Source organism: Leuresthes tenuis, unplaced genomic scaffold (assembly GCF_036924035.1).
Source record: "Leuresthes tenuis unplaced genomic scaffold, fLeuTen1.0.hap1 SCAF_12, whole genome shotgun sequence".
In the NCBI taxonomy this organism is placed as follows: domain Eukaryota; kingdom Metazoa; phylum Chordata; class Actinopteri; order Atheriniformes; family Atherinopsidae; genus Leuresthes; species Leuresthes tenuis.
The window spans coordinates 26954814-26982165 of record NW_027325366.1 but is presented as its reverse complement, the minus strand read 5'-3'; the positions used below and the strand labels follow the sequence as shown (position 1 = coordinate 26982165).

General features: G+C 37.0%; 1 protein-coding gene across 1 annotated transcript in view; it reads left to right on the top strand.

The window, feature by feature from the left end:
* The window catches only part of lrp1bb (low density lipoprotein receptor-related protein 1Bb), a 259749-nt gene that overhangs the window by 230409 nt on the left and 1988 nt on the right, over nt 1-27352 (top strand). The window contains exons 72-90 of the mRNA XM_072397335.1: nt 264-386; nt 559-681; nt 3058-3198; nt 3477-3611; nt 5497-5616; nt 5733-5974; nt 6152-6375; nt 6908-7014; nt 8186-8302; nt 8588-8761; nt 11323-11448; nt 11839-12003; nt 17096-17257; nt 17797-17971; nt 18331-18435; nt 24176-24252; nt 24866-24956; nt 25317-25467; nt 27174-27248. Of these exons, the coding sequence (XP_072253436.1) occupies nt 264-386; nt 559-681; nt 3058-3198; nt 3477-3611; nt 5497-5616; nt 5733-5974; nt 6152-6375; nt 6908-7014; nt 8186-8302; nt 8588-8761; nt 11323-11448; nt 11839-12003; nt 17096-17257; nt 17797-17971; nt 18331-18435; nt 24176-24252; nt 24866-24956; nt 25317-25467; nt 27174-27248 (2633 nt within the window). The remainder of the gene's footprint in view (nt 1-263; nt 387-558; nt 682-3057; nt 3199-3476; nt 3612-5496; nt 5617-5732; nt 5975-6151; nt 6376-6907; nt 7015-8185; nt 8303-8587; nt 8762-11322; nt 11449-11838; nt 12004-17095; nt 17258-17796; nt 17972-18330; nt 18436-24175; nt 24253-24865; nt 24957-25316; nt 25468-27173; nt 27249-27352) is intronic.

The window sequence follows — 27352 nt, the reverse complement described above, 5'->3', positions numbered from 1 at the left end:
AAAAAGATAAAACATAAATAGGAAAAGACGTGGCAGATGAAGGCTTGTACATATATAATGAGAAAGAATGAGTAATTTAAGATGAGTTGAAAGACATAAATGGAATAAAACTTTGCTTTTGTGAGGCGAAATGATCCACACCGTCTGGATAATTGTGTCCATCTGTCATTATGATCCTGTAATAGATGGTTTTGAGTCTCATCTTATGCAACTTTGAGTGTACTTCTGATAAAAGTCATGAGGAATTATCCGTGTAATTGCAGGAGCTTTCTTCTGCCGGGCTGATGAATTCATTTGCAACAACACCTTATGCAAACTTCACACGTGGGTGTGCGACGGCAAGGACGATTGTGGAGATAACTCTGACGAAGATGCTGACATGTGCGGTAGGTTGAAACTGTCAACAAAGTGTTTTTCTGAATAAGACAAATGGAATATAAGCTTCTGCTTATACATTTCGCGAGAGGGAGTATTTCATCGTCTTTTCCTGTTATATATGTTATTTTTTATCTTCTACAAGGACACATCTTTCAGCTTATTGTGTCTTTTGATTTCCAGCAAAACTTCCCTGCCCTCCTACAAGGCCATTCCGCTGCAGAAATGATCGCGTGTGTCTACGCTTAGACCAAGTGTGCAACAAACTGGATGACTGCGGTGACAACTCGGATGAAGAGGAGTGCGGTGAGCAGAGACAGTACAGATCTGATGCTGCAATAAGCAGCTTTTTTTTCTTTTTTGCATTAAGCCAAAAGCATCCCATATTTGTCTAACAAAGTGCAGAAAGCTAAATGATCCCCTGATGCACTTGTCCTTGATAAGTAGGTAGTTATTCATTCTCTTTAAATAATACAGCTATCCTAGAACCTAGAACAATGACTGGGATGGCGACGGGAAAAAATATGTGGTGCACAACGTTTATAGTCTGAAAACAACCTTTAAAAATGAGCTGTACTTGAGTATTCTTGGAAATTTAATAAAACATGCATCCTTACTATATAAAAAATATGTGAATTTCCGCCATTTAGTATCATTATTATTATTATTGGCATGTTGAGTTGGGGTTCTAAAGATCTACTGTTAGGTCTGGACACTGATGAATGAAGTCCAACAGTGGGCTGCCAGTTAGATTCTACACAATTTTAACACAAGTGCTGTCTATAAATTGGTACAAATATGACTCACCCATAGAAAGCTGAGATTTAAACAATTCGACTGATTCAAACCATTTTGTAATGCTGTGAACAGAGCTGGTACAATCATCAACAGAAGCAATCAAAAAATAAAAATTGATAAAATAGAGGCAACTCGCCTAAAATGTCTCCTGGTAATGCACTCGTGGATGTTTCCCAGACAAAATTGGTCTTTTTTTCAATAACAATCCAATTAAATTTTTCATTTTTTTAATACATTCACAGATTGGTGTGGCACCATCATGTAGCTGGCAGCTGCTCTTTATTTTTTAAGTATTCTCACTTTGCTCGCAAACATTTTTGATGTGGTAATTTCAGAATGACAACATCATGGGTAGCTTATGATTGACAGCTCACATAAGTCTTGAACTCCGACCACAACATAGCCTGTATGGATTTTTGGAGGGCATGTGCACATACTTTTAGAAAATAACCTTTATAAAAGATTTATTTTTGGTGTAACTGCCATCAAATTTGGATTAGGACTGTGTAGGACTTTGGGCTGTGGTCTGATTGTGTTCCCTAAGCAACAGGTCCCAACTACTGTTATCCACAGGCATCTGTGTACAAAAACAATTCTGCTAAATTCATATTTTTTTTCAGTGTCATCAAATTCTGTAAATCAGTTCCAGTAATACTTTGGGAAATATTTGGGTAAGATTTTAGGGTGTTACCGTTCCATATTAAGCATTTATGCCATGTGGTTCGAGAACAGCTCTCAGTTCACTTGAAGAATGAAATGGACTGGCATCTTAGGCTGAATTTCCTGGCCTTGGGGAAATACAGAATTTGAAAACACTGCTTATAGTCATTAATTCATTCCTTCACTTATTTGTTCAATCATTCAGTCATTCATTCATTTACCAAAGAGAATATGTAATGTACATATTGTGCCAAATATAGCCAAATATATTTCTGTAGTTCCAAGTCCTGAAACTAAAACAACGGGTTGCAATGATTAAAGAGAAAAAATAAGAGCTAAATTAAATCTCATGTTTCTGCCCAGTTATGGGATTTAACATTTCATTCATACCAACAGTTACACAAATTTTGCAGATCAAGATGAAAGGCATGATTAATATCAGTCACTGCAGATACATTTGGTGTGCTCAACATATTTTTTAGTTTTGCTCCAACTTATTTTTCCTTCTGAATGTGAAAACGGCTGTTTTATTTTCTCTGTAAGATCCAAAGGCATAACCGCTTCCATCCATTTTTTTAGCGACATGTTCCCTCGACGCAAGCTGAATGATCACGCAGAGAAGACAGGAAAGAGAAGGACAAATAGCTTCTCTTTTCTATCGCTTTCTAGTTTCTTCTGTCCTCGATTCATCTTCCTCTCTGATTTCATTGATACCCCCATCCATCTCTTAACTCAGTCCATTACCTCTCACCATTGTATGCTTCTTCCCTTTATCCATCCCCTCACTCTCACAGTAATCCCATCATCCAACTCCCCATCACTTCATTATGCTTCATTCCTTCTCATTGTTATTCTGTCGGAGGGCGTCAAATTTTTTCTCCGTATATATGACCCAGTCTCAGTCCAGGATGCGTAATAGCCAGGTAGTCCACAAAAACCGTCACAAAAGTAATATCGTACAACTATAACATGCTCAAATAAGAAGTGGGCTGGGAGGATGTCACTTTTCAACTTTTCTGTTGCAGATGATTAGGTTTAGGCTTAAAATAAACATTGTAGGGGTCTGATTTGGTGGACTTCTAAGCGATGGCTGTGTAATGTTGTACAGTATCTCATGACGCTGAAGGTAACATTTTCTATCTTAATATTGAGCATGCTTGTGTATTACTTAGGTTATGAGTTGTTGTTTTTTTCTTTTTTAATTGACGCTGTGTGCTGGAACAGAAGTGGTGGCTGGAAGACCTCGGCCTTGTGGGAAAACTGAGTTTACCTGCAGTAACCGACGATGCATTCCAATGCAGCTCCAATGTGATCTCTTCAACGACTGCGGGGATGGCGGTTCTGACGAGCAGGACTGCAAGTCGTGTAAGTACAGCGAGAGTTAACTTCAGCAAACAGATGAAAGAAAAACTATGCAAGAGATGAAAAGTACCAAATGTCACAGTGATGTTGAGAGGAAGCTCAGCAATCTCCTCATTTTAGATGGAATGTTTTGTTGTTTATGATAATATATGTATGCCCATGTTTGAGAGATGTTGTGTACTGTATTAATGATTAAGGTGCCCTCTTGTTTGCTGCACATCAAACGAACAGCTCAGCAGGTGTCTAAGAAGGAGAGGTGTAATCAAAGACTTTATTTGTAGTTTCCAGTGGAGATGTATGCGGAAAGAAAACAAATCCGTGCGGGGAAGATGCGATCTGTAACCAGACAAATGTAAACGCTATATGCCAGTGCAAACCTGGCTTTAAGAGGAACCAAAAAACAGGTCAATGTGAAGGTAATGTACAAGCATTTTATTGTTGTTTTCTCCTATTATTATTTTGTTTTATTATATGAGCGTAAATGCTTCAGCTCATCACAATTTATTTAATGACAATGTGGACTTCCCGTGACATCAAAAACCATGTGGCCCTTAACGTAACTGTTTCTTCCATATAGAAAATAATTAAGGGCTTTCCAGTTTTGTTTGTTTGGAACTGGTTTTCTGTGAAATACCAGAAAAGGAACATTGTTATTGTTAAATAACAACAGTTATAACTGACTATATTTATATGTTTGTATTCAATATGTTTAATATTAATATGTTTTTATGCAAAACTATCAGCTGTCAATCATAAAAACATAATTTCTTAGGATATTTCACTTGTTCACAAGTGCTTTTTCCTTTAGAATTTGATGTATTGTATATTTATTTAAATATGAATTTACATATTATAAGTTCTAAAAAAAATTAACAACTGAAATGAAAATGGCATTCATGATAATTTATCTACTAAGGAAGGTTATACAGTACTGTTTGGCAAAAGTATGTGAACCTTTAGGAAAAATAATTATTGACGTCCATTTGGCTGAAACAAAATATATCATCTCTCTTAGAGTTAAGATTCAACCAATCCGCAGCTTTTATACAAATGAGAGAAAATGAGTATTATTGGGACCAACATGGGTGAGGTCAACCAACCAAGACTTAATAGTGCAATCTAGCATATGAACCTGTGGAATATGGTGGTAGTGGTATTATGGTTAGGGCCTGTTTTGTTGCATCTCACCAGCAACAACTTGCTATTATTGATGAAATAAGAATTCTGAATAAGACCGGTCAATTCTGAGGAAATATGTGTTTGGCATTAGATATAATTCTTTAAAAAAAGGGTCATGCAGCAAGACAACTATCCTCAGCAAACAAGTTAATAAGAATTGTTAAAAATGAATAAATGTAATAATATGGAAAGGCTAAGTCGAAGACTTGATCTCGATCCAAAAGAAATGTTGAGAAAAAGGCTCAAGGGATGAATTCATGTGAGGAAACCCATCAACATCTCAGAGTTGGAGCTTCCTCCAAGCTGATGCTCAGGACTCAGCAACAGTAAATGTCCAGTTATTGCTGTACCTGACATTACATTTACATGTAGTTATTTAGAAGACACTTTTATCCAAAATTACTTACAAAGTGAGGAAACATTATTCAAGGTTCAGTGCAATTGGACACTGGTCTATAGGTGCTAAATCAACCACTTATTTGATCTTATTTGCGCTTGATGTCAGTTTTGGTTCTACTTACAGAGTATAAGATGGAGAATAAATATTCAAGTAAGCACAGGTTAGGTGTTTTAAAGATGTAGGTGTAGCAACAGCTCATAGCTCACAGAAAGCAAGGCTTCACATACTTATGCCAGAGGTAATTTTGGATAATTTATCTCAATAAATACCAATAATGACGTTTTTTTTCAATTTGTTCAAATTAACTCTTATTGTCTAATTTTCTAAGATAAGAAAATGTGATAATTCTCTAGATGATATTTATGCAAAAAATATGTTAAATATAGAGGGTTCCCAGACATTGCAGCACCTCCACAGCTCAGCAAATAAGCTCCAAAAATTTAAAGACGTCTGTGGATAGCAGACAAGATAATCCTCTCAAATGGAAATTGACACAAATGATTACTATCTTATTTGCAATAAATGTATCTCAACAAGGCCTCTAGTTTCACAGCAACAAAGGAAAACAATTTTCCAGATTATGTAGAGAGTTGAGCAGGATAGAATGTATGTTTAAGGCTTTACTTTATATCTCTGAATATGAAATGTTTCAGTAGCAATGAAAATGTAGATACTCTGGGTGAAGTGAATAAGTGAATCTGTCCCTCTTATCTTTTTTCCAGAGATAAATGAGTGTCTGCAGTTTGACACATGTCCTAATTACTGCACAAACACAAAGGGATCTTTTAAATGTATGTGTGATCGGAATTTTAAGGAGATCAACGGCAACTGTATAGCAAGAGGTATGATCCAAATGTGAAGTATCAAACAATGTTTTGGATTTTCTGTATGCATTGCTTATTTGTAGCCTGACTAAACGTTCAAATGCATCTGCATGTCTATATGTTTTACAATGCAGGACCAGAGGACCGAGTGCTCTACATAGCCAATGATACTGAAATTCGAAGCTTTGTGCATCCATATAACCAGAGCCATGGACTCAAACTGCTTACTCACATTGAGGACAATGCCCGTATAATCGGGATGGATGTTCTGTTTCATCACCAAAAGTTTATCTGGGCCACACAGTTTAACCCCGGTGGAATTTTTTACAAAGATTCTCTTGAAAGAAGCCAAACTAAATCAAATATCAAAAACATTGTGAGTAATTCTTTATTTGTGTGTCTGAAAACCTGCATGTGATGTCTGTAGATTAAAAGCAAGGTGACTGTTTCATATTGTTTCAAAGATTTATCTTTCATGAGACATGAATTTTAAATAAATGTGTGCACAGAAGTTGAATGAAGACCTTGACATTCTGACGGTTATCTGTTGCAGTGTTCAGATTTCCGTCGACCCAGAGATATTTCTGCTGACTGGATCACAGGCAACATTTATTGGACTGATCACTCTCGGATGCACTGGTTCAGCTATTACACAGCCCACTGGACTAAATTACGATATTCCATAAATGTGGGCCAACTTAAGGGACCAAACTGCACCCGCTTGATTACAGACATAGCAGGAGAGCCATATGCCATCACTGTAAACCCAGCCAGAGGGTAAAATGTGTACTTAGCTATTCTCTTTCCCTGCTGATAATGTTGAACAGACATGATTTGTACAGGAGTGTCATTATTAGAAGGATTCCAAGTTCCTATACAGCAGGGAAGCAATGTAACCAGTTTTCTATTGGTTTATCCACACTGAGTATGTAAGCTCAATAATAATTACTCCACCAGTAAGCTTATTCAGTTAACAACAACGGCACCCAGCCACATACTACTTCAGATTTTCAGAACTTCTCATCAGTCAAATCTGTGAGAGCATTTAGTGTTTATCATTTTTTTAATTCACATTAGGTTTATGGTTATAGCATCACCACGGACAGAATGATTAATAAGAATATACACTGGGAAACATGCTGTTACAGTAACTGTGACACAGTTAGAACTCATCAGGCCACAGATATGATGATGTTTGCATAGATTTATTAGTCCATAAAGATGCATATTTCTGTGCATGCGGTGTTCTTTATTTCTATATGTGCAGCGTTCAGCAAAGAGGGACAATATTTCTCTCTGTCCCTTTCAGAATGATGTACTGGAGTGTTATAGGTGATCATTCTCATATAGAGGAATCGGCCATGGATGGATCACTACGCAGAGTACTCTTGGAGAAAAATCTTAGGAGACCCACTGGTAGGTATTTCTGTGTTCAATATTTCAATACATTCTTTTCTTTCTTTCTTTTTCTTTCTTTTCTATCTTTGTTACCATAAATATACGCTGCTGAGTTGTCTGGTAAAATGTACAAAAAGCTGAATTCAGTGGTATAAATGTATGTGCAGTAGATAGCTGAAGAAAGTGCATTCTGTTTTCTGATATATCCACAATGCTTGGTAATTAGTTGATCATCAGTTATACTGTTTTACGGTGGAACAGCATCATCTCTGACTTAAATTTTGTCAAACTGACTCAGCGTTTTGCAGTATTATTGCCAAAATGTCTGTGCATGTGTCTGTTAACAATAAAGTACCATAAATACAATATAAAAACAGACAAGATTTTTTTATAGCAAATACAGACAAATTAATGAAGTAAATATACTGTATGTGATGCACAACATGTATGTCACCATAATTCACAACAGCTCCTAAATATAGCCAGTCATTGAATGGCATGTAATGATCTGGTTAAAGTGCTACATGTTAGAGGAACAAGCCTCATCAGGGTCCTTGTTACTGAGTATGAAATAGCCCAGGATCTATTCAACAACTGTGGTGAATATGCATAAGTTTATACATGTTAGATATAAACATACACATCACCCTGCCAATGGATATATCTTTTAAGTATTTACTGTGTTATGGTAGTTAAACAAAATACACAAAGGGAATTCAGAAGTAAGGGATACTTTATTGCTACAGCTTGTGTTGGTGTGTCTATAGGGAGACACTTAGTGCTGATCTAGTTTTGAAGAGCTGCTTTGGCCTCCTTTAATTTGAGGGGCCTGAGCTCTGTCTTGGTCACAAAGAGAGGAATTCATCATCAGTGTGCTGAAAGAAAAAGCACAAATCTGTTTGAACGTCTCAGTCAGGTGCTCAGTGTTCTAATCACGCATTTAAAATAATGTAAAAGTGAGTCGCTGTTTTAAAAATGCATTGCGTAAAATCAAAGTCACAGCTATTGTACTTTTAATAGAAGCAAACTGGTGTTGAAGGTAAACGAGAAAAAGGCAATAGAAAGAACACTGTTTCCTTAATTTTGTTTATCCCACAACATATACTGTGTCTTCAGCATTGATGGATTCCTTAATGATTCCAGTTTAATTCGTCAGGTAAATAAATCTCTTACCTTTACCCTTCCATAGGACTGGCAATTGATTACTTCAACCAGCGTATTTACTGGGCTGATCCTGAGCTCTCACATATAGGAAGCATGAGATTGGATGGCTCAGACCCCCTGGTGACGATCAGTAACAGACACGGTAAACCCAAATGCAAAACAAAGTCCAGCTTTTTCCTTGAAATTCATAATATTCACAATGCACTTTGGTTTCCCTGACTTCTTATCAAATAATTGCAAAAGTATTGCTTGTGTGTCTCAGAGGGGTACGCTTTTAAACCATGTGTGGTCAGATCACTCTGCCCACACATCACACACTCCACTTTTCCATCAGGGACAGGAAACATACTATCAGCAAATTGGGTTGCACCTATGCTAAAATATTTACTTGAATTTGTTTGTGTTCTTTTCTCTGCTGCACCTACAGGGATCTCTCAGCCATACAGAATCGATATATTTGAGGACTACATCTATGGAACTGGGCTAAAACATGAGGTTTTCAAGATTCACAAGTATGGCAAACAGTCCGTGGAATTTCTCAATTTGGGAGTAGAGAGACCCACTAATGTTTTCATCTCCCACCGTTACAAGCAGCAAGATGGTAAGTTTTTGCGATTATCAGTATTTGTATATGCATATCAATTCCTTAGAGGAAACAGGAAATAGATGGGAATCAAGAGGGCCTAACTGGATAATACATTTATATGTTTCAATTTTTTAACTTCAGTGTGTATTGCTGGAAGTGCAGTTCATGATTCAATAGTTTGTGAACCACTTTTAGCAGTAATAATGGTTTGACATTATCAATCCCACACAACATTGTGGAGGAAATGTTAGCCCACTCTTCTTTACCATGAAGCTTCATTTCATTGAGCTTTGTAGTCACTGTCTATGCACAGCACTATTTAGGTCCCACCGCAGCACCATTTCAATCAGGTTGACGTCTGAAATTGGATCAGCCCACTTTAATTAGTTTTTAAGCCACTCTGTTGTAGATTTGCTGCTGTGTTTGGGATCATTGTTCTGTTGCCCAACTGAATTTCTGCCAAGTTTTAGCTATCAGACAGCTGGCCTCACATATGGCTGTAGAAAATAAGTATACAGAGAAGTATATTTGTATATTCTGGTATAAAGAGGAGTTCATGGTCACTTCAGTGACCGTAAGGTGTCCAGGTGGCTGCAAAACAAGCCCAAATCATCAGCCCACCACCACCGTGCTTGACGGTTTTCATGAGGTCTTTGGTTTTCTCCAAACGTGGCATTGTGCATGATGGCTAAACAACTCCACTTTGCTCTCATCTGACATTGTTTCAGAAGTCTGATGGTTTTTCCAGATGCAGCTTTGTAAACCTTAGCTATACTGCCATGTTCTTCCAAGAGAGAAGAGGTTTTCTTCTGGAGAGTAGAGGAAAAGGCAGACAGTTCGATCAAGACTTTTACACAGTTGTTGTTCACACAAGTGCATTGCAGCGAGAGGCTTTCAGCACATGTTGATGAATATTTGCTGCTACATCATGTCATCCACTGATGTTACAGAGATTTTACTGGGGGGCTTGGTGGAAAATCTCTACCACAAGTCCAGGGCAAATGTTGTGGACATTTGTTTTCTCACATGCAGAACAATATTCAAATTCCATTGCATGTGTGTGAAAAGGGCTTATGTAGTATGATGGATTGTTGCTCATCTGAGGTTTTTAAATGATAATTTTTAAATGATGTCCTGACTTGTAACTCAACTATATAGTCACTATACTCTATCATGAAATGAGTGAACAGGCATACATGATTAATAATAAATTTAATAGTTTGTATTTATTAGTTTATATATATTTAAAGGAGTGAACTAAAAACCACTTAAGAGAATAAGTGATGTATATTGCCACAAGGGACAATGACAAAAGTCCAAGCACATTTTGACTATTACCATTTGTTTACTTCAGGGAGCACCATGACACATGCAATATGTATCTTGCATCTTGTCCACAGTGGCCAAGTGTATTCAACCCCAGCACATTTAAAACACCAGAGCAGACTGACTGTACCACCAGGGAGATATTGTACCCCACACACCCACTCACAAAATGATGCCACGGCAAAACTTTAACCGATTAAATAATACTAAAATCAAAGCACTTTTTTTCTTCAAAACAACTGACTCAAGCTCAGTTAGATAGAGGATTCAGTTCCAGGTGTGTATCACGAAAGATAAAAAAAAAAAAAAAGAAAAAACACTCAATTTTTAAAAACACAGCCAGTCAATATAAGCATGTTCTTACTCTATGTGGTAAATCGGTGTCTGTTATTTGTTACATCTCTGATGTTAATGGTGAAAGAGCGAGAAAGAGCTCAGTCTTGGTCAGTTTTTCTCTTTCAGAGCAGCGCCTCCATTCCCCAGAGACTCATTAAGGCCAGCTGTGTAGTGTGTAATGTGTAGGTCTATGGGCACAGAATGCACTCAGATTGCACAAAGCTACAATGTGAAAGCTCGATGTCCTCATCATGCTTAAATGGGAAGGTTTTCCTTCACACTCGTTTAGTATATACTGTGGCCAACTGTATGTACCATCATTACAACCGTTAGAAACATAATGTAAATATATGTGGGAAAGATATTGTTTGAATGTAATTATAATTCTTGATCGATGATATAAATGTTGTTTTAAGGTGATTTTCTTGTTTAATTCAGGTAGTAATGACATAGTTGAACATAACATTTACAGCAGTGATTACCAGATCTGTTTCATAGCTTACAGGTGCTTGTAAAGCTGAATCGATGACATCACTTGCAGAAAGGTTATTTTGATTGATTCAGACTCGGTCCTTGTGAATTTTTTCCATTATTTTGTCTATCCGCTGTAGGCAGCATCAAGAGGAGCACTTAGAAAATCCACTAATCACTTAGACAAAAGGAAATTGCTACCACATTCCGTAGTCGTTGATTAGTCAATGTGCTTTAGCCCTGCGCCTCTCCTGGCTGCAAGAAAATAACACTCTCCAAAACAGAAATTAAAACACTTGAAATAAATTGCTTTAATTCAAAAAAGAACAACCTATCTTTGCACAAACAAACAAGTCTTGTGTGATTACCGGCCACACTTACAGGTTATCTCCTTGGCTCATTTATCCTTTATTCTTCTTCTTCTTCTTCTTCTTTCTCCACAGCATCAAATCCATGCATAAGAATGTCTTGTGATTTCATGTGTCTGCTTAACCCAACGGGAGCCAGATGTGCCTGTCCAGAGGGGAAAGTACTGGTCAATGGCACCTGTAGTGACGTCAACACCTCCGGTAGGCTTGCCTTACCTGTCATCATTCAACTACAAAGATGGTTGTTGTATGACTTAGCAGTAGCTTTAATGGTGAAGGTTGTGTGATTAATTGTTATAAAACAGAACATATGCTGTGACAATGAGACACTATATTCACCTCTCTGAAGAGCACTGGTATCTTAAATCCACCAAATTATATTTGTGCAGCTATGCCTAGCTGCCATTTTAAGAACTTATTTACTGTACGCCATGTTTTGAAGCTTTTGCATACCCTGAGGTTGAACAATTCGTTTTCAGGCTCACACCTCTGCGGTAGTGTGTCTGATATTAGCTGCATAAGTCTGTTAGATGGGATGTTATTGCTGCTCACTGCTGAACAGTGAGTAAAGTGTGCTTTGCTTTTATGAAGGTGAACTGTGCCGCCCCCCTTGTGAGAATGGAGGCCGCTGCTTAGCCAATGAGAAGGGGGACTGGAGGTGCTATTGCTGGCCTGATTTTTCAGGGGAGCGCTGTGAAGTCAACCACTGTACAGACTACTGCCTAAATGGCGGCACCTGCATGGGCTCACCACTGGGTAAGTCTGGTATAAATGGACAGATGTCAAAAACCACCTGAGGCGTAATTTATTTTTCAAATATTCCTGTTCATCTCTGCAGGATTTCACATGCGTCTGTTCCCGCCAACTGTTCATTAGTGTTCATGTAAACATGCCTTTATGTATTTATGAGTTTATCATTGTTAAATTATCTCATCCAAATATGTAATGATTTGCATATACATTCAGGAAAGGGCAGGTGAAAGCAGGCACTTTTCCAATCATTTTCATTTCAGATTAACCTGCTTTATTTTTTTCATTCTGCAAATTGAAACATCGCCCAATGACACTGGTCTTCCTTTCACGTGTCCTTCTCATTTAAAATTTACTACATTACATCTGACAGTTCAGCCTGTTTGTCTTTGGTGATCCTGTTGAACAATGTTTTGTTTGCTTTTAGTAGTGGTGTACTTTTAGAAGTAGCGAAAAAATACAGGCCTCATACAGGAATTCATTAAAAGTTTATGAAAATGTTCTTGTGTCAGCAGTGGCATTAAATCAGGATGTATATAGTGCTATCATTACACTAACTTGAGCTTGCAAATTATATCACAACAAACACCAAAAAAATCTTATTTTTCATTACTTTTAAAAAGAAGAAATAAAAATACCACAGTAGTTGCTTCACAAAGCATATCTTGTGTTCCATGTGTGTTGTGTCATGGAAGAGCATTATGAAGTTGGTATAAACCATTAAACACTGATATGTATTTGCTGAATGACATCCTGTTTATATAATTAGAACCACTGTAACCACTGGTTACAGTAGTTACAATCAGGAAGATGAGAATTTTTCTCTTGACTGTTTTCTTCAGGAGGTTGAATAAAACATTTTTAATCCTCTGACTTTTTCCAATCACAAGTTTAATGGATTTATCTTTCCTTGTCTTTTTTCTTTAAGATTTTACAGCTCACGGTGCTCACACAAAGAAGCCAGGACAACCATTGCTCATTAACTATAGTGGAGCCTGTCTATATAAACAGCATGCATCATGCATGGCCTTACTTTAAGCTAGGTCTACAATGGGACGCAGCATGAAAAATTGTTTTCCCATTTCTGGTGGATAGAAACATAAATGTTGCAGTAGTTGTTTTGCTGCTGGTGACACTGTGCCTTTTATTCTTGTAAAGGTTTTCTTGAACTAAGTCTGAAGCAAAGAAAATTAGCCGAAATGAGTGACCAAAGATGAAAGACATAGAGATTAAAGCGATATAGATTCCCTCAAAGTTTCTGCTTCGTGCTAGAAACAACTGAACTGAAAGCTAGCTCACTATCAATTAAAGGCTGGAATATTTCCAGCTTTATCTATAAATACACAAGGTGTCTTTGAATTCTTGCTCTCGTGCCTTTGACTGGATTATCAGCACTTAAATGGAACTTTTGGCTGCAAAGCACACACTTTTTTCTGGGTTTTTTATTATATAAATGGCAACAAAAGATTTTTTTCTATCAAATTTTCCATCAGAAAAATAAATGCACACAAATGATTAATGGTGTGCCAGAAAAGTAATGCCATTTTTCTCACAGCTGTTTGAACTTAACATATATCGATATATATTACCTTAGGTGACTACAGAACTTGCATATTTGAGTTTGTGCTTGCTGAACAAGATTCATCCATGCAGTGCAGTTACTGCCTGCTTCTTCTGATCACATGTAGCTTTTTTTTATTTCTTATTTCAGGCCAATCTTCTTTCTCCTTCCATATCAGATGAGTCTGTGTCTGGGTAATTTTTTTTTTTCCCTTAAGGGTAATCTTAGTTTCATGTGATCATTGGATGCTGAACTCCATCTAACCAATTATGTTTCTGCAGTGTCAGAAGATGTCCTGATCATCTGTAAGCCCTCACTGAGTCCACCAGCATTTCAAATCTCCTTCTGTATATTCTTATACTAGAACTTGGACAGGATGATTGAAACTGAGGTGTCCTTATATATTATTTCCTACTTAATACCTACTGTTTCAAGCTATAATCTCAAGGGTAATGTCAGGTAAGGAGGAATGTGGTTAAGGTACCTGTACTGGTAAGTGGATTTGACATGAAGACAAATAGAACCTATGATATCTGATATATTAAATACAATTTATGTACATTTTTATCAAATTCTCCCAAGTAATTGTGTTGAAATATAAGTATCCTCTTTTAGCCTTATGGAATAAATAAAATGTAATTTTGTCTTAACTTAGCTCTCTTGCTTGAAAGCTCTGCTCAGTAATATTGTTGCTGTATGTGGTGCTTGTTGTTGGAGGAACCGGTCGCTCATTTGTCGTCATTGAGAAGAAATCACTTGGGCTAACTCAGTATGAAGCTCCTTGAAGAAATCAGCTGTTGCTCAGCTGTTGTACCAGTAGTTGTGCCTGTCTAGCTTCAAGGTTTTCAAGCCATGTCACAATCAGAACTGTTAAAAGGAGAGTCTAGGAAAGAAAGATGGGCTGACTTGCACACCAGGCAGTCTGACTGAGAAAAGACAAAATAAAGGATGTCTTGTTTGTTTGTCAAAGTTCTGTTTGACTCACACTAATGTATGAGTGGAATCCCAGCGAAAGCGATTGCTTTCAACAGGTTCACCATTTTGTACCGACATCAGAACTTCCACATAGATGCTTATTTTAATTTTTCCAGCAATCAGTTTGTGTTGTCTTTTCATGTTTTGTCTAAAATCTACACTCTTCATGATCCTATTACTGTACTGTAGGGTAAGTGGGCAGAAGATATATTTACTGTGAATTTCTTATCAGTTTTATCACAGTCTTCGAGGGATCTTTAATTATATGTTTTTTAAATATCTTTATAACTTTTAATGTTATGTCATTGCTTATCCTCCATTGCTCATGTAACTTAAAATTAAACTAAGTTGTGCACCAGCTGAACACATGACAAAAACACATGACATCCTGAGGTTTGATCTATACAGTGTTCACATTCAAGCAGCAACCATTCAGAAAAATAATACTTGTAACATAATAAGTTACTTTACCACCAAATAAATCCACAAATCCGCTTCAGTGGTAATATTGTTCCAGTCACATGCCACCACACCTTTCAGGAGAGTCTATTGCATATGTTCATTTGTCTATTGTGTGTTTGCTTTTCGCTCTGTGATATATGAAAAAAAAAAAACATAAAAAAAACCCTGTTTGAAAGGTGAATGTCCCTTGGATATTTCAAACTTAGATTACCCATGCCACATACATTTGGAGCGTGATATTACCAAAGGCTGTAGTGTGACCTACGTGACAACGTGTCTGTCTACTATGCAAAATGTTGTTAATTATTACCTTTCTAAGCACCTGTTGAATCAGTGTCCTTCTCATGACCATCAATTAGAAAATTAGGAGTCATTGTGAGAGATGCACTGTCTTAAAGAGAATATGCAGAGGCAATTTATATTTCTTTATTTGTTTTATGCAAAAAAAAAAAAGAACAAACTCACAGTATGTATGACTCTAGCTGTGATCTATTTTTCAACTATTTCCAACAATCATCTGCTCTGTGGCTGAAATCTTGATACAGTCAGTAAATTTGTAATAAAAGTATTTCAGATAATATGTGTGTAAATGCTGTACCTCATAGTAATGAATCCAGAGGGGTTCATCAGTGTCTGCTCTTTGGGAGCTTTTAAGTGTCTTTGCTGTTTTGATTTTTACTTAACTGTTTTGGTTCACTATCCCCGAAACTGCATTTCAGACTTGAGCAGACAGATGATTAACCCCCTTGTGCACAATCAACCCAATACAACAGACGAAGTTAAGCAACAATCTGGTAAACATATTGACAGAAAGGTAAAAGAGAAAGAGTAAAAGTAGTCAGAAATAAGTACACATGACCGTGAACGCTTTTATCAGATCAGAGCATGTGTCCATTTGAACTTGGGACAACTTATGTGGAATTCCACATCAAACATGACATCCTGAACTGTGACATCATTGTAAGGTCAAGAAGAAGAGAGAAGATCTTTAATGTCACTGTCTTTAATATTTGCAACAGAGAGCAACTTGAGTTATATTATAACCCAAAATTAAATAAATAATAGGAAAAGACCCCCAAAATGAGACCACTCCTTTCAACTTGATGCTGCATTCACTCGGTTCCTTTGCAAGGTTTGCCAAATTTTAGTAGGATCCAAAAAATGGTTGCCAGGATAGGTAAACAACCTGTGGTTTTGGACCAGTAAGATTTGAGTGTCAGTAATTTGAGAGGTATTACTGTTTCAGAAATCTGATTATATGATTCAGAAAAGTTGCATCCATGATTAGCAAGCTGTAAAGGGGTGGTTCTGAAAAAAAATAGAATATAGAAATATTCAACACATGTCTGACAAGGTAAAATTGTGTGGACAGAATGAGAACACACTGGAGGAATTTTTATGCCTCGTGTGCTTATCTTGTATACAAATCGAATGTTCCTGGAGGCCATAACTGACAAAAAGAACGCCTCAACTACAGCTTACAATCAGCAGTCACCATTTTCCACACAATATGAATGAATGAATATGTGCCTAAAAGTATTGAAGTATGAATTATGTTTATTGCTTTGCAAATGAATAATGGATACTTTATTTTTATTTAGAACTTGTTTTGGATTATGTGGGAGTATAATTTCTATCTAACAAGTAATGATTAGGGACGGTACAGTGGTTGATAACAATGTTGGCTCACATGAAGAATGTTCCTGGTTTGAGCCTTGGCTGGAGCCTTTCAACATCCTCACTGTGCCTTAAAGGTGCTTCCGTTTTCCTCCACAGACCTGCATGTTTGGTAAATTTCTTAGTTGAAGCCCACTTTAATGTTAGCCCTGAGATGTATTAGCAACCTGTCCTGGTTGTACCCTACCTCTTGTGCAATGGCAGCCAGAGCAGGAATCCATCACCACCTGCAAGTACACAACAGATAGTTGGTGGGCCATAAGCAGTTGTGCTTACATGACATCAGTCTATGTGAGAAAGTAAAACTATGTACATTTTCAAGTATATAACCCATTACAGCTGCGTTTTTTTCACAACTATTGGTTAATGATTTGCTTTGTTTTTCTCAATATCTATTACTCTTCCTGTTGTTATTTTGCTCAGGAAAGCCTACATGCCGCTGTCCTGTTGGATTCTCTGGACCTTTTTGTGAGAAGAGGATTTGTGACAATTACTGTTTAAATGGCGGAACATGTGACGTCACTCAGGGGAACCAGCCAGTGTGTCGCTGTATGGCAGAATATACTGGGGACCGCTGTCTTTACCGTGAGTCCTGCACCACTACTTAGTGGCAGCAAATACAAATGATCGTTATCATGTGCCTGTCAGTCAAAGGATTGACATTAGCATGTAATAACAGTAAGCACTGATTTGAATCAGTTTGTGCTGCATATGAACAGAAAAAAACAAAACATTTCAAAGCGCACACACTGTGTGTGAAACAAAAGCAATCGCCTAAAAGAAATTTCTTTCCACCGGCACCACATTTGCTTCAGTTTGCAGATAAACAAAATCAAAATTCTTCCATCAAACAAGCTTTGGGTGTTTCTGTACCAGTATGATGTATTTTCCTTTGAAATGCTTTGACATAATGGGTTGTGGGAAAACAATTTCAGTTGCACGTCATTAATATTTTCCCACTGTTGCCTGCCCAAGGGGTGATATGTTTTCATCGGTGGCTGAGATGTCATTTGATGTGGATAATTAAGTCCCATTAAAGCCCTGTACAACTCTTATCTAACCTAATCTAAACTGTGCTCCCAGTTACACTCTAACCTCTCTTTATCTTTTCCAATGTGAAACAGACATCTGCCATCACTACTGTGTGAACTCAAAGGCCTGCACATTATCTAGCAGCGGCTATGTGGAGTGTGTGTGCCCCACCAGGTTTGAGGGAAACAAGTGCGAGCTGGACAAGTGTCTTCGCTGCCACGGAGCTCCCTGCCTCATTAATGAGGAGACAGGAGATGTGGTTTGCAAGTGAGTGCTTGCTGTTCTTGTCCATCATCCCAGTTACTGTGTCCTTGGGCTTTACATTTTCTGTGCATTTGTAGAAAAGCATAAGTTACACAGTGTATTTTCAATTCAGCTCTCAGTTGCTGTACCCACAGGCTACTGGCTGGCTGAATTAATTTGATTAAATCTGAAAAATGTATTGTGGCACCCACCCTGCAGCATTTTAGGTGTTGATAATGTCAGTGAAATAGAGGCCAGGTGAACTCTCCTCCTTTACATAAATTATGCATATGTTTGACAAAACCACCACAGACTCATTTTTTCTGTTGAAAAGGTATAGTTTTTTGCTTGTAACCAGAACCAATTATTTCTCCCCCTTCCAGCTGCACAAATGGCAGAATAGCACCAAGTTGTCAGCTGTGTGACGGATATTGCTACAATGGAGGTACCTGTCACCTGGACCCTGACACCAGCCTGCCTTTCTGTCAGTAAGTCACCACTTAATGGGTGAAAGAGGGAAAAGCTGAATGTTCTCCTCTATCACTTATTGTTTCCATTCAAATACGTACTCTGTATCATCTGAAAGACTGGCTTTAAAACCAGAAGGAAAAATCATCATGGGATATATTTTCTTTGCCTTAAGAACTTGCAAGATAACTGTCTTCTTCTGGAAAGAAATCCTTGAGTTTAGGGAAGGTTTGATGTTACTGTTTGGAGGCCTTCGAACAGCAGGAAGCAGAATGCAAGTACCCCATCCTGTGCTGCTTGACACCTCATTTTGGCTCAAGGTGTTTAGGCAGAGAAAAATAGTTTCAAGCTCCTTCACAGCCATTCTGGGCATATCACATTGTGCATATCTCAAAAAGATAATTTATGTCTCACTGGTTTAACGTGCCATGAAACTCAAAAACCTGTATCACATATGAGGAAATCAAGATCACTCACAGGACTGCTTAAAAAAATGAATACCTCCTCTAGTACAATCACATGCAGCGCTGTGTTAAAAAGGAGGAAATTGGAAATCCATTTCAAAAGCCAACTGTCTATTTTTCAAATGCCCATTGTCCACTGTAGTTAAATTGAAATTTGCGGTCACCACTCACAAGTTCCAGGGGATAGAATCAATTTCTATGCAAATGATTCCATCTTATTCGATGAGGTTAACAGATCCTGATAATGCGGTTTATTATTTGCTCCAAAGACCAGAAATTATGTGAGATGATGGATATTCTGGTGTCAAGAAATCATAAAGTTTGACCTTAATACGCTGAGTAAATGTATATTTCATCAAGCCTTCCAGAAGCACAAAACTCACAGGGCTGAGCTGCTTCAATTGGAATGATAATTCTGCATTAAATGCCTTAAAAAATAGGAATTCATAAGCCCCACTCACCATTGCAGGAAAATAGTCAGAAAATAATCATTTTTTAAAAGGCAACTATACAATGTATTTGTGCCACTATAGTGTACAAAACCTCAGATAGCCAATAGTTTTGTATTCTTTATTTGGTTTTAGTTGTAACTGTAGTTTTGTCTGAGAAATATTTTATATTTGTGTGCACTTTATTAGAAGAATGATTACTTTTTTTTCTCAAAGGAAAAGGGTGTTCTTGATTTTTCATAACATTTATATCACTTTTACTTTTTTCAGCAAAGCCATTTCTGCATGAAATACAGATAGTCTAAGATAGGACTTTAAAAGAATTTATCTGCAGAGTTGGCATACAGAAAATGTCATTGATAACTTATAGAAGGTTTGCATACAGTGAGCTATGATTAGCCCGTCTCCTCTTCCCTGCTTGATTTTTCTCTCATACCAGCAGCTCTCCTGGCAACTTGTTGTGACCTGCATTACAGAAATATAAAGTAGTCTTCCTAAAACACCTAACCTAGTGTGTGTAGTCTATGTCTTACTAAGTCTGTAACTTACTTGCAATAGATAGTGGTTTGTATTGTGCCTCTTTCCACAGTACTGCAGGTAAGACAATAACTGCTTAGTATTTCACACACCTCCAATATCAGTCAAATTAAGTTAATTAACATAGCATGAAATTGAGACGGGGCATTTGGTGACAGATTTTTACCCTTAACTTATGCTTGTGTTTCTGATAACCCAAAAAGAAAAAGGCCACATAAAGCAAGCCAGTTAACCGAGTGATGGGGCCTCAGTCTGGAGTGATGGGTCACGTTAACGATCTTGTTAACACTGTTGCACTTGCATGTGCATGTGCTGGAGTTACACATTGAGAAGAAATTTTGTGAATAGCTAACACTGTACTGTGGATTTCTCAGAGCTGCACACCTATTCAGAAAACCAAAGTTTCAGGACAAACTACAATGAGCGGATAGTCAATGGTTCAATATAATGCAAAACCGCAGTGATGAGGTGCTCATGATTGTTGGCACCTCATTCACTGGTGTGCTCACCCTGCGCCAATTTATCTCGTCTGAATTGTTAGCAGCAAGGACACACCAGTCGAAAGCATGTAAGTTTCACAATTTGAATATGTTGGTCATTGTCCACAGCTGGAGGATGACCAAAAAATAAAAAATGTCACATCTTAAAGCAGTTCACTTCAGCTAAAATGAACTCCGCTCTGTTTGTCCTCACTGAATCTGATCTGAGATCCTGGTTTTAGGTCCTAATTTTATTTACTTGATGATTGTTTTAATGATTCATGTTTTGCTGCGTGGTTGATAACACATTTTTCTGCAAAACGGCGAACTCAGAATGAGGATCTATTTTTACCTTTTTGAGATTTTTTCTATTTGAAAAATGCATAACAGTTTTCAAACGCCAGCATCTATGTTGGTATCCAGATAGATTAGTGTGTATGGCATGTATAACTTACATATATTCCAAATGTACTCTTAATGCTCCACCTGTAAACACGTTTTGGAGTGGTATATGCTGCAATCCGGACAGCACAATGTTTGAGATGTTCCTGCCCAACTTTTTTGACACATGTTGCTGGCATCAAATGGAAACTGGTTCCTAAGGTTCTTAAAAAACAATATCCTTATTTTCACAATCATGTCTTGTTACTATTTTCACTTATAAATTGGGCTGAAATACATTTGTAGCTCATTGCATCATGTTATCTACATTTTAAGCAACATCCAAACATTTTTGGAAACATGGTTTTAAGTGCAAAGCAGTAAAACAGAAGATTACGACTTATGTATTGTTTTTCCATTTTTGTGGAAGATGTCATTTCCACAGCATAGTATCTGCTCTGAGGGAAATTTTACTCTGTTTTGATTTGTTTGCAGATATGTCAACCGCAAGTCTTTCTTAGTACTGTTACTGAAGTCATTTTTTTTATTTTTGTAAAACAGGTATATTTCAGGGGTGACACCACTGTAAGAGGTTTTCCCTGACTGATGTCCCGCTCAAACGTGGTGAAAAAATGACGGTTATTTGTGTTCATATGATTTGTTTTGCTTATTTGCTCAATGAAGACTCAACACTGACTTACTTCATCTTATAGTTGGAGCTGCAAAAAGGATTTAGTCTGTCAGTCTCCATTCATCAAGCAACCAACTGTTCAACAACATACATTATGTGGGCCCTTTTATCACTCCCAACACAATGTTTTGCAGCTGCACGTCAGGGTTCAAGAACCAACGTTGTGATGAGCTGGCCAACCCCTGCGATTACTTCTGTCAGAATGAGGGGATGTGCACATTAACAGCTCTTAACAAACCTCGCTGCAAGTAGGTCCCTTTCACCTCTCCAGCTGTGTTCAGAGCCCACTCACTCCCTTTGTACACACACCCACCTCCACTCCATCTGGCTTCATCTCAGACTCAGTCCAGAATGTAGACCTGGTGCCTCCTTGTAGCAACCTGTCATGTAAAAAGTGCTGAATAGAGTAATTATTTGTAAAATTAGGTCAAAATAGGTCAAAAGAGAACTGAAAGATTAAACTAGATATAAAATAATAGGATAAAAACTTTGGTACTACCTCCTTTAGGGTGACATGATTTATCTATCAATAGTAATAGGACTATCAATTACAAAAAGAAAAATCAAGTTTGAACGAATTAAAAATAAACATGCAATTCTTATCCTTTAGTTTAATTATTTTTTGTATGTGTTCTCATACAACTGTACAGGTGATGGAGATGTATTTCAAATTGGAATTTTGGAATTCTTAATATCTTAAGTTTCTGAAACACGTCCTCTCCCTAAACATTTTTGATGGGCTGCAAATCTTTACAAAGAAATGTTGCCATCTTGTCAATTAGGATTTTTTCTACAAGCCTCTGCCAAAGGACTGTTGCAGATAGTGCTGAATTTCAGGCAGTGAGAAAAGGTTGCCCACCCAATGTAGAATTAATATGTGGCACCTCTATGTGCTATCTGGCTTGAGTAGCAAGTTAGCAGGTTTTGACTCCAGAGCGGTTGATGTTGTATTTGTTCCTTGTACAGTTTGTTACGATATCCTTTAGTGTGAGAAATGCAAAAAGCACAGCTTCTCAGAATATGTGGTGCCATGATGATTAGTATTTTCTTACTTGATTCTTCCATTTTTGTTGTAGCATAACAAATATAAGATCAGTTTATTTTACAAAGAGGTTACCAGGCTATGTGTTAGGCCAAGGTAAATGTATTGTTTAATCACACTGTAAAACTACTTCTTACAGTCTGACGCAACTGTCTACACCACTTACAGTCTGAATGACTCACAGACTGTGATTCTTTTTAGTTAAATGTTCAAATGGATGTATGAACTTCCAAAAAAAAAGTGACAGCCCTATTTAGTACCTGTATTTACTAGTCATATTAAGTCATATAAGTTATCTTGGGGTATAATGGCTGTTTGATTAGAAAATATTATTTGTATATATATATTATAGTATTTGGAAATGTAGAAAAACGACGCGGAAAAGCTGCTGGTCACCTTCAAACAGAGGATTCCCTAGCCAAGAATTAGTTCAACACTTTTTATGTAAAACTATTTTGGTTATGATAAGTTCATGTATTAAAAAAAAAAAGTGGGTTTCAAAGGTTTTTTGTTTGCTTTTTGGTTTGGCTTGCTGTTTTCCTAAGTTTTCAGTCTTGTGCTAAGCTAAGATAATAAGCTGGTGGTGTTAGCCTCTTATACACCAAACAAGCAAGTATACATTTAAGAATATCAAACTATTCCTTTTAAAGTGATAGTAGTAGTAGCAGCAGCTGTTATTTGGCACAATGGATTCAAGACTAACATCCTGTACATAGAACTTAAGCTATAGTTAATTAATCTTGAGTAGGTGCTAGAAAATGTAGTTCTTCTTATATGGTAAGTTGCTGCATGACTCAGCACTGCTGTAGCCCCTTACTGCCACCCATTTACCCATCTCATGCAGTCCTCACTCTGCACACATGAACCATGGAGAAATGAAAACATGGCACTGTCTGCGTGATACAGTCTGTCCATTTGCAATGCAAAGTTGCTAGCTGAAATTTTTCATTACTGGCATGCAATTATGTTTAATTTGCCAGGACAAACATTTAATTATCAATTGATGTAAATCCGTTATTACCTTTACAACTAGTTAAGAGTTCCTTCATTTGAGGGACTTTCTCTTTTCTTTGTTTATTTTTCCCAAAGGAGCTCTAATTCCACGTTCCCTCCAATTTCTCATTAAAATTCATAATGCTGTGACATTTCGTCCTACAAAGGCGCAATTCATTTACCGCATCTATAAGGTTGCATTCTTATTTTTGATAGCCTGATGTTCTGAGTGCATGTAATTCAGAATAATTTCATCACCCTGCCGCACCCATCAGATCACTCATGCTTTACAGACCCATCTGCGTCAGTAGTGTGAAATTAAATATCACCACTTGTAACGGGGGTCATACATCACGCCCATCGGATTCCATTGGAACACAAATGAGATGAAGACTTGTTATCCTGCTGTCATTTCTTTGATATATACTTATATTTCTCTTTTTGTTGTCGTTTTAATACACTGAGTATTCAACATGTAAATTCACACACTGTTTATGGACATACCATGGACGTACGTAGTACTCTTTGTCTCCAGGTGATGTGTTGTTTGTGTTGGATCAAAGCACCTCATGGCAAGACCGAATCATAATGTGTTGTATATGTGAGACACAGTCACATCATACTGTCCTTAAGTTTGCAAAGGTGTTTTCTCAGCAGTCTCTGTCTAAAAAAAAAATGTCAATAGTAGGTAATTTATGCTTTTTACTTTTTTGACCTCCTTCAGATGTTCAGCCAATTGGGCGGGAACACAGTGTGAGAGACCTGCCCCTAAAAGCAGCAGATCAGACAATGCCAGCGGAGGTGAGAGCTAGGAATATCAAGAATCAAATACATAAAATAGCATGCATGTATGAACAAATAGTGCCTTCATTTAATTTTAATATAATGATTACCTGTGCACTTTTTCATTTAAATTATTACACTTTATCTATCATATTTCCATTTCTGTATGGATGATTGAGATGGGGTAATTTTATACTTACTTCAACTCAAGCATCACACATTGACCTGGTCGAATTGACTTCTTAACACAATAATTACTAAACTCCCGCTCCTCTGGCCTCTTTGAAATATTTTAACACAAAAAGCTTCACTCCGCAAGTTATCTAATTTGAATTAAAGAAGCTGCTGTCTTTAAGAATATTTTATATATGGGAGATGTCGTTTAACCTCCTCCTAACTAAGTTTTTAGAATTGTCAGTATTATACATTATTTCTTTATGACTGTTATAATATTTATCAAAGTATTGTTTTGCACCTCAATTGCAGATGTTCTATAAATTATGTGATGCATGCAGACATTGCCCATTAATAAGAAATAGTACAATTAAAAAAAAGTACAATCTTTTTTTGCAGCCATTGTCACTGTCTGAATCCAGTACTTCAAACCATCTTTCCTCTGTTCATCTTCTAGGAAGCATTGCTATCATTGTGCCTCTGGTCCTGTTGGTCATTTTGATTGTGATGGTGGTAGTAGGCGTTTACATCTGCAGACGAAGGCAAAGGTAAGTGCATGAAAAAAAAAGGATGAAAATAAAAACGGGGCTTCCAAACAGCAAAAGATGATCAGGAACAAAACCCATTACAGCTGTGAGGATGAATAGAAATATTACAAAATAGAAGTTTGTTTTCTTTTTCAGAATCATTCAGAATCATTTTCAGAATATCTGTGCTCAGATTATAACTACCTAGCTGTTGTGTTATATAACTGATATAATATTTTATTTGTATATGTATATATATGTTATTTTTTCAAAGTGCTGCATGTAGTGCAGTGTTTTATTATATGGAGATGTGCAGTGCTGTACTATATATTGACCTGCATATTACTGATGGCTGGTTCCACACACACACACATAACTCAGGGGGAAACGTGTCCAGAGGCAGCCCATGACAAACGGAGGAATAAACGTGGAGATTGGAAATCCGTCATACAACATGTATGAGGTGGACCATGACAACCATGCTGATGCAGGCAGCCTGCTGCGACCCAACTTCACGTTGGACCCTCACAAGGTGGGCTTGATGAACGTGTCTTGTTCTCTTCCATATGCCTTGTTTAAAACTAGATGAAAATTACGTGTTTTAAATTGAAACATTTGCTCACAGAACTATGAAAATTCAGCAAAATAGTTTATCTTGAGAAATACAATTTCTGAAGTTATAATGAAACTATATAATTATTTGGTAAAAAAAAACTGAGGTTGAATAAAATTCAGGGAAGAACATTATTTAGGTCAATGTAAATGCAGTATTGAACTGAGCAATAACCTCAAAAGCAATTGCAACTAGAAAAATCTGTCCCTGCGAAACAGCAGTGAGAATGCTGATGAAGTTGAATAGGGATAGCTGAAAAGGCTAAAAAAGTGGAAAATCTTTCAATTGCTGAAAATCCAGTTGCTGAAGTCTTGGTTGAAGGAATTTTAATTTGAAATAACAATCGTGGAATGATTTAAACCTAGTGGAAGTACAGAAAATTTGATGAAAGGGATGAATTTTTTTCATGTTTTTTAAACTGTTATATTTCAGTATTGGCTTAATATTTGAAGAAGCTGCACCAATTGGTAACAGCTGAATGTCTTGTGATCCATTTATAGTTTGCATGGTGTATCTAGCTGAAAATCTGCAGAAATAGTTGAAAAGTTGGAATAGGTTGGAAAGAGGAGGAAGTTTTTGAAGAGTTGAAAGCACTTTCTGTTCATTTGAATGAGGAAAAAAGTTGAATCAAAGTTGAATAGTTTGAAAAGTGTTAAATATATAAACACCAAAATATATAGCACATATCTCCTGAACAAGCTGAATGTTTTGATACCAAAATTGTAGAAAGGTAAGAGAGTAGAGAAGTATTTGGCGGACAAAAAACGTACAGAATAATAATAATAAAGAGAAACAGGAAAACAATAGTGAGAATGCTTCCCAGCATTGTCACAACAAGAACTTAATTTTTTTTTTTATTTCTGTTTGTTTGGAATTTATTTTTTATATTTGCAGTATACTGTCATATGAGCTCTCTGGCCTCTAAAACATCCTTGGTAAATACAGCAGTGGTTAAAATTTGAAAATCTGATTCAACTGACCTGGACTGATGCTGATACTTATCACACTTGCTAATTATTGGTATTGATGCAGCAGATCACAATGTCGTCTTTATTTAAATGAAAAAACAAGGACACCAACCACCAATTCAAAACTTGTTTCCAGGAATTCAGAATATTGAGAATTATTATTCATACCATACCTTTTGTGTTATAACCTAGTGCTGGAGGTATGTCTTAGGAAGTTACATGAGCCTCTGTAGAAGCCAGGGTTGCATGAATTTACAGGTGCCACGAACCAAGAGGACCTTCCATCTGGATGGTGATTTATTCTTCTCAAACTCTCACCCCCATTGTAACACTCAGCATATCAAATTAATTGATGTTATAGATATAGCTCACCTGCCAAAGCTTTAAGTCTAAAGCTGCTTCTTGTGCTGCCAACTTTGACATTTGCTGCTGTGGGTCCTGTCTGGTTGTATTTTCAACTGAGATGTGCTGATTTGAATCTTAACTAACATCTGTGTTCCACTTGTATGTGCTATGAGGTCTTGCTTTGATTTAGACATCAGTTTTTTTTAACATCACATCTGTACTGATTATGAGGTTTAGACACAATGATAATCAAACCTTTAGAATTTAAATTTGTTTGTGGGATAAACAGAGATGGTGCTTGTTTTGTTGCAGGGCTGGTGTGTAAAATCCAGTGACTCTCACACCTTGGGCATGAATTCTGTGCCCAAGGAGGTAATCCCTGGACAGGTGAATTTCACTTACTGTACTTGATTTTTAAGAAGAAAAAAATAAAACATTTGTATATTAGCTGAAGGCGAGAACTGTGCTCTGTGCAATTATAGCTGCTGGAA